Source organism: Rhagoletis zephyria, unplaced genomic scaffold, assembly GCF_001687245.7.
Source record: "Rhagoletis zephyria isolate East Lansing unplaced genomic scaffold, Rhagoletis_zephyria_1.1 Rzeph_scaffold_00995, whole genome shotgun sequence".
NCBI classification, from domain to species: Eukaryota; Metazoa; Arthropoda; class Insecta; order Diptera; family Tephritidae; genus Rhagoletis; species Rhagoletis zephyria.
In genome coordinates this window covers 72,828-81,610 of record NW_016158079.1, presented here as the reverse complement: position 1 = coordinate 81,610, position 8,783 = coordinate 72,828, and the positions used below count along the sequence as shown (strand labels likewise).

The 8,783-nt window shown below is 35.7% G+C and overlaps 1 protein-coding gene across 2 annotated transcripts in view; it reads left to right on the top strand.

Annotated features, from left to right (window-relative positions):
• Nucleotides 1–2,827, top strand: part of Men (NADP-dependent malic enzyme) — a 40,817-nt gene extending 37,990 nt beyond the window's left edge. For both annotated transcript variants that reach the window (XM_017615283.1, XM_017615282.1), the window contains exons 3-5: nt 842–1,177; nt 1,247–2,408; nt 2,514–2,827. In XM_017615283.1, coding sequence (XP_017470772.1) covers nt 842–1,177; nt 1,247–2,408; nt 2,514–2,632 — 1,617 coding nt within the window. In that variant the 3' untranslated portion in view covers nt 2,633–2,827. The remainder of the gene's footprint in view (nt 1–841; nt 1,178–1,246; nt 2,409–2,513) is intronic.
• The last annotated feature ends 5,956 nt before the right edge of the window (nt 2,828–8,783 follow it).

Genomic DNA, 8,783 nt, shown 5'->3' with positions numbered 1-8,783 from the left:
TGTCCGGCATGCGGAGAGACCCCACATGACTCGAAACATCTCTTCGCATGCCCGGCAAACCCGACATCCCTAACGACCTTGTCCTTATGGGCAAACCCCGCAGAAGCTGCACGCTTCCTAGGGCTGCCGTTAGTGGAACTTGACGACAACGACTGAGATACCAACCGATCAGGGCGGGGTTGTTGTAGCCGCTGCAACAACAACAACATAATGCAAAACCTCGTATGTGAATTATGTAAATTATCTTCTAGAGAGTAAAAACACTCATATTTCAAAATGGTTCTCTTTTTTATAAAGTAATCGCATACCTGGCCAGTATATATCAGGACGAATGGATAAGGATTGAGCCAAGTTACGCGGTTTTGCAGAATGACAATACGCGGTTTTGTACTTTAAACGACGATATGTAGGTATATCATCGTTCCACCGAGTTTGAAAACATATACGAAATTCGTTACTTTTCCGTGTCGATGGAATAAATTAATTGAACAATTTAATTAAAAGTTAACTGATGCTGCCGTATATATGTACATACTTTAATCAATTGGAAACTGTGTGTGTGTGTATGGCATTTTGATTAAATGTTTAGGCTTAATTCTTTAAATACGCATATGTACATATCTAATCGCGTGCCAACACTCAGATAGCATTTGGCAAACCTATTAGCGCATTTTCGCAATAAAAACGTGAAAAAGGGTTGGTCTGAGGAGTGATAGAATATAAGGGTTTTTTGCAAAGTATGTTTTTAGCTTTTCGTTACGTAATACGTACATATCTTATTTTAATTATTCGTTATTAATTTTGTATACTCACTTTATTATTCTGATTTCTGCACTTTCAGGGCCTATCATTTACCGTTGAAGAACGCCAAATACTGGGCATTCAAGGCCTATTACCCGCTGTAGTTAAAACCGAGGATGAACAAGTACAACACGCACTCATCTTGCTCGAACGCCTCGAAAATGATTTGGACAAATATATATATCTCTCCGGCTTGGCCGAACGCAATGAGCGTCTGTTCTATAAAGTGCTGGGCACTGATATTGCCAAAATGATGCCACTGGTGTATACGCCCACTGTGGGCTTGGCTTGCCAAAAGTTCAGCTTGATTTTCCAATATCCAAAGGGTCTCTACATCACCATCAAAGATAAAGGACACGTCTATGATGTGCTCAAGGTAAGATAATGATTTAATTTGTATATCCATACATACTTATATAAAGTATTGAAATTTTTGCTCTGACAGAATTGGCCCGAAAAAGATATCCGCGCCATTGTCGTCACAGACGGTGAGCGTATTTTGGGTCTTGGAGATTTAGGCGCCAACGGTATGGGCATCCCGGTTGGAAAGCTATCTCTGTATACCGCTTTAGCTGGTGTAAAACCACATCAATGCCTGCCCATTACTTTGGATGTCGGCACCAATACACAAAGCATCTTGGATGATCCCTTGTACATTGGACTGCGCCAGAAGCGTATAACTGGACAAGAATATGATGCCTTCGTTGAAGAGTTCATGCAGGCCGTTGTACGTCGTTATGGCCGCAAATGTCTCATTCAGTTCGAAGATTTCGGTAACAGTAATGCATTCCGCCTTTTGGAAAAGTATCGCGATAATTATTGCACATTCAACGATGATATTCAAGGCACTGCCTCAGTTGCGGTGGCTGGTGTTTTCGCCTCTTTGAGACTGACCAATACCTCGATTAAGGAAAATAAAATTTTATTCTTCGGCGCTGGAGAAGCCGCTTTGGGTATTGCTAATCTTTGTAAAATCGCCATGATACGAACGGGGCTGTCCGAAGAGGAAGCGGTGGAACGCATTTGGTTAGTTGATAGCCGTGGCTTGGTTGTAAAAAATCGTCCAAGCGGTGGTTTGACTGAACACAAATTACACTTTGCTCACCAACATGCACCTATCGACAATCTTTTGGATGCCGTTAAAGCTGTCAAACCGACAATGTTGATCGGTGCTGCAGCTCAGGGAGGTGCTTTCACACCAGAAATTCTTAGCTTAATGGCCGAATTAAATGAAAAACCTGTCGTATTTGCTTTATCCAATCCCACCAGCAAAGCTGAGTGCACAGCCGAACAGGCGTATCAAAACACAGATGGCAGAGTTATTTTCGCATCCGGCTCACCTTTCGCACCTGTTACGTATAAAGGCAAAACCTACCATCCAGGTCAAGGCAACAATTCGTATATTTTCCCTGGCATAGGCTTAGGTGTTATTGCCGCCAGCATCAAAACCATTCCCGAAGAGATATTCCTAATGGCCGCACAGAAATTGGCCAGCTTAGTGCAAGACGAAGATCTGGCAATAGGTAGCCTTTATCCACCACTGGAAAAAATCACTCAATGCTCAATTGAAATTGCTGTTGTGATTGTCGAATACGCCTACAAAGAGGGTGAGTTCTTGTTCAGAGTGCAATCCATGACATACTATATAAAAACAAAACTTATTATGGAAATATTTTGGTATATGCTTATGATATGAATACTTTCGTTTACAGGATTGGCCACTGTATATCCAGAGCCGGAGAATATTAGTGAATTTATTAAGTCTCAGATGTACAAAGTAGACTATACCCCCGCTGTTCCCGAAGTCTACTCGTGGTGTAATAAATTGTAAATATAAATATTTCGAAGCAAAATGTTCCGCAAAAGAAGTGAACAACTGTGAACTGAACACGGCGAAAAGAGTAGTGTATTGTACGCCCAAATTACTGTATAGCATCGTATCCATGAAAATATTTTCAAAATCTTAATGTGTATATTAACACCTAATCATAAACATAAAATAAAAACACATAAATTCAAAATATAATCATGACGTATTGACAATTATTGGCGGGCACAGTGACTGAACTTGTATTTCCAGTTCAGAACGCACGGTAACCCTGTGTACTTAAATTCAAAAGACACTTTGGCATGTGTTGCAGATCGTTCGATTTGAAATCGGTGCGATTTTCAAAACCAGCTTTGGCGATTTCTTAACAAAAAATCGAAATTCGGCACTGAATCGATGGCTATGAAGTAAATGCTATTTTTCCTTGGCTTTTCCATTTAAAATATTTTTTACTTGCCTTACAAATATTAAAAAATAGTTTGCAAAGTGCACCGATTTCAAATCGTACGATTTGCAGCATACACCTGATTACTTTGTTTTAAAGTGGTTTTATTTTATAGATAAAATAACAATGTCTTGCCCTTTATTAATTCTAGTTGCCTATAAGTCGTTCTCTTCATACATAAACTCATAAAACTGCATCAAAATATTTAAAAAAAAAACTACTGCCTAGTAAAGAAAGATAACGTCGCGTTCAATATCCGTCATTTAGTTGATCGAAAAAGCATCTCGCCACTCTCATTCAAATCGAAATTATACCAGTCTACTTTACCTTGAAATAAAATCCCGATATATGTCCTACCAAGCCTTTCCACTCCTTTCTGTTGTCATAATGTTGAAAATGGTGGGCTCATAATGAAATTTGGCACCGCGTCGTAAATCAGATACAAATAAAGCGATATTATCCGTCTTGCCAGCCAAAGAATGCCTCAGGTTGCTTTATGGAAGACAACTAAAAAAAAATAAAATTAAAAATTATGCAAGCGTCTCAAGAAGACGTAATTATTATTTTATCTCTAAGATATTACCCGTACCATGTGCAAAATGAGATATTAAATAAATATATATGTAAGTATGCATACATATAAAGATATATACAGTTGGACATATTTATAGCACCGCCATTTCAAAGTGATATTGTTTGCCACTTATATTTAATTATTTATTTTTAAGAATTTTCAGTTAAAATACAGTCCATTCTCTAACAAAACTGATATAAACCCAAGTTTAAAACTTTTTAAAACTTAAAATAAAAACACATAAATTTTCCATCAGATTTCAACCTTTTTTCTTAGGAGCGTTAGAATTTTTTTGAGTAAACAGTTTTAAAGATAATTCAATTTTAGTCTGATAATATGCAAGTTTCAAGTGACTAAAAATTACCATTGATATTTTAGATTTTTTTTTTGCACTTTCTTCCATATAACGAAAAAACACAATTTATTTTTATATGGAAGAAACCCGCAACACCTTCGCCGAAAAAAAATCTAAAAAATTAACGGAAATTTTTAGCCGCTTGAAACTTGGGCATTATGAGACTACAAGTAATTTTTTAGCAAAAAACCAAACCGACTTCAATTCGCATAAAAAAATTTAAGATTATCGTTAATTTCTTCACGATCCAATTATCGGATCTAAACAAAATTAGTATGGGTCCACCCTTGAGGTACCACCTTTCTGATAAAAAAAAAGAACGTGGTCCGGTAACATACATAAACAAAAACAATTTTAACGAACTGCTAACCTCCTCCTATTTTGTAGTCGGTTAAAAATTTAATGGGCTATATAAAACTGTGTACACAAAAAAAATCTAACACTGGTGAGAAAAAAAATTTAAATTTGGGTGAAAATTTGTTGCATTTTTTGTAGTTTTCTTCAAAGTTGTAAACTGGGGTTTATATGGGTTTGTGAGAGAATGACCTGTATTTTAATTGAAAATTCTTAAAAATAAAGAAATAAACATGAGTGGCAAACAGTATTACTTTGAAATAAGGAAGCTACTGTATTTTACAGCACTGTATGTACAAAAATACATGTGAAAAAGTAAAGTCGGTATTTTTATGCTCTCAACCCCCAGAATTGTTCTATACCGAAAAAAATATACCACTATTTTTTTATTTTGAAATCAGAAAATATTTAGAGGCCAGTCAAAGAGCTCAAAGTTTTCCATTTATTTTATAACGAAAAAGACACACTTTTCGTAGAAACGGCACAGAATTCTTGAAAACAATATTTTTTAACGAGAAACTGTTTCTCTTCAGGAAATTCCCAATAATAATACCTAAGTTTCTATTTGACCATTTTTTTATAGAAACAGTATATTTTATAGGTCCGCGAAAACCCCCAGAAAATGCATGAAAATGCAGTGGGGGAGAAATAAAAAATCTTTACTATTAAAACATGATTAAATAAACAATAGGATAATGTTACTGGAAGTCTTCTGAAGAGAATCAGAGTTTTCCGATGGAAAAATATTGAGTTTCAAGAATTCCATACCATTTCTACGTAAAGTGGTATTTTTACCTCCCTTTTATTAGCTCGGGATGTAACTATGTAATATTGATGCGCCTAAAAGATGCAGCGATTTCTATTCTCAAGTTTCATACCTGATGACAGTACGTCTCATATAAAATACATGGAAAACTTTGAACGCCTTGAGCGACCTATAAATATTTTTTGATTTGAAGATATAAAATAGGGGTATATTTTATTTGGTATAAAACAATCGTAAGGGGTAGAGCATTCAATTTCCTACTTTACTTATTTTTGACCACCCTAATGTACATACATATGTCAGCGAGAGGGAGTAACGTGTGAACTGTCGCCGAGTGAGCGGACGGCTCTGAATAGTTTTCATCAGTCATATTAACACTTAAACTACATTGGTCCAATTTCATTGTAAATGTAACATCAACTTTAATTTGCTTATTTTAAATAAAACACACAAGTCATCAGTTACACATAGTTCTTTGAAGTTTTGCTCCAGCGGCTCACGATTAATCTATAAAAGAAAAAGAAAGTAGGCTAACGATAATAATAAATAATTTCAGTTCTAACCCATAGTACAATCAAGGTTAGCAACATAGGCGTTTCTTTTGCACACACAATTCAAATTGTTTGCCGTAACTCTAAAAAGTTCAGAATATATGAGTCCGAAAGGAGTCCTAGCTGGGTAAGAAATATGAGTATCAAAAACAAATTTTGTTTTACTCTTATATGAATCTTTTAGGAGTCATATATGATCCAAGTTATGAGCCAGTATAAAAATAATAACAACTCGAAATTTATATCTAAACTTGTTTATACAGATACGAAAAATAATTAGGAAGGATAAAATAAAAAAAAATTTGCTGCAGCAGCGGCTATTACATGAATGTTGCTTTATACATACTATATATGTATGCGCAGAGGTTTGTATATATGCAACAGTATTGCAAATATGGCTCTAAAGTATGTTCAATAAGAGTCGAAAAATAAGGTCAATAAGACTCATAGAACAGCATTAAACAAGACTCCGAAAGTAGGCATTTATGAGGCCAATAAGTCATTAAAGAGCCTCAACAAATCCAAAATGAGCCGTATATGAGGCCAATAAGAGACTAATATGACTCATATTGAGGCTCATTTGATGTATGAATTTAAGCTCATATAGGTCGACCTTCGCAGGAAGGGAAGTGTACTCCTTAAACGATCATTTATGACTCCAAATGTTTGCTGGGTTATTACAAGTTGTATTGCTAGAAAAAATTTAGATATACACATACATACATATATTCCCGATATCGTGCTAACATCAGCTTCTTCCAGAGCTTCTCTATATATTATTTTCTTAAAATGTCTCGATACGAAAACCATTTCCATTTTTGTTGGCTTATTATTTTCAATAGTTTGCCTTCCACCGAAGTGATACCTATGTGTATATTGACAGAAGATTTGGGCTGTGGCATAATCCAGTCAGGCTCTGATACACTTTGATTTTAAACTGTTTTGGGGTATGCTTTGCCCGGAAATATAAATGGGCCGTTCCGGTAACGTCTGCTTTGGATCAAAAAGGCCGGAATTACTTTAATAGATTACTAATTATATTAACCGATTATGTTTGGCCTGCGAATATAAACATATTTTTTTTATTTCTATACAGAATAAACACAATTTTATAAAATTACTGCTACTTCCCTTCAACCCCAAACGATGCATCCTCCTTGCTGATATGTGCTTTGTTTGACCTGTCTTCATTGCAACTTGCATTCTCCATTTCAGTGCTAAGTATCACTTGATTGTAAATAAAAAATTCGCTAACATTTACACAAATTCCAGCAATGTGGTTATAAAAGCTTGTAAAGGCAGAGAAATTTAAATCAAATATAAAACTAATCCTTTACTTTAGTAACCTTCTTTTGTTTACCCGAAATGTCAGAAACAGCTGAAACTCTCAGAGCTGTATTTTTGAGGAAGAGAAAAATAACCCACACACCGGTTAACCTGGACATTACACGATCAACAATTATCTATCAAGTTGCAAGACATGACGAGTATGGGCACAATGGAACGTGTCGGTAATGCAGTGATTATGAACAATTTAGGACCGGTTGTTCAATGTCCGATTAGCACAAATCGGAGGTAGAAGCTCTGATTAAATACAACGACTGCTTTATCGATCACATGTTACATGCATGATGTCGAAATCGTCGATAGTGTAGTGGTAGTGATAACCAGACATTGAACAACCGGTCCTTAAATTTTTTCCGAGCATACTTTTCAACCGAAATTGAACTGTGAGATATAAAAGGGCGATTAAGCGGACAATTATTTTTGTTTAGAAGTTTTAAGTAATTTTTATCTATTCTATGGCACAAAAAAGAAAATGTTCAGAAAAATTACAGTATAAATATCATTGATTTTGGTAAAAGTAGAGTATAGGGCCCGACGAGCTAGAAAAAGAGAAAAAGTGGGCGTGGCTCGCCCCTTATTCTTGATTTTGATGGTACGAATTTTGTTTCGCTGCAAATTAAAAGGGCGGTGCAAGGGATGGTTAAAGTGAAATTTTCAGTAAAATGAGCAAGTGGCCTGGCAGTCTGGCAAAAGAGTAGATCAGCTCAGGCAACGAGCCGGTTCTACGTGCCGGAATGACTCGGGTTTCACCCGACCAAGGGCTGTTGTTTCGGCGATCTAACCCCGTTTAGGTCGGCGAAGTATCTCAGAAGTTGTCCGTCCATAGGGCAACATTCACTACGCATTCTCCTACTCAGGGCTGGCATCGAGTCAAACCCTGGGCCAGAAATATACACCTGCTGTGTATGCCGAAGACGTTTACACCACAACTCCACCTCAGTCAAGTGTAATGCCTGCGAGGGGTGGAGTCACCTCAGTAAATTCATTTGGCATAGCGTCGGAGAACTCGCAGATTCCATTGCTTGAGAGTTGTCACATAAGGTATTTTGCTAAAAATATCTTTCTATTGTGTCTTATTTTTAAGAGTGCTGTCAGAATTTTGCATTTGCAAATTCCTCGAGTCGCTGCTGTTTGCGCGAAAATATGGAGGAAATCATATAATTCTCATTAATCCCCTCACCGACAATAGTGCCAACCTTCGGAGTTTATTCAAACGTGAAACGACAGTTTTTTGCATGGAGGCTTAAATTATTATCGGACGGACTATAGTTCGGAATAGCCATTAGGTTATTTTGGAGTTAAGATCCCGTGTTCGACCAAAAAGTCGTCGGCAGGTCCATAATAAATATTTCGATGACAAAAAAACCAAAGATCATATCAAATAAAAAATGTTTTATTTTTCATTATAAATAATTATCACTTTATTCATATATAATTCTTTAGTTTCTTTATTTATACTTTAATTTAATCTGTTAAACTCGGAAAAAAAGTCAATTTTCTTGTACATAAATACAGTTAATCAAGCTTATTAATACATATACATTAAATACCGATAATTAAACAGCTATATATTAGTTTTGTGTTTTATATACATATAGTATGTACAACAAAGCTTTTTCAACATATTTTTTTCACCATTGCTCACGAGTTTTAGCAAAAAATTTATGTACATTTATGTACATACATACATGTGTTACTTAATATCAAAAAAAAAATACAAAAACAAATTATTTGGCTTGACAATTATGCAGTATTAGTTAAT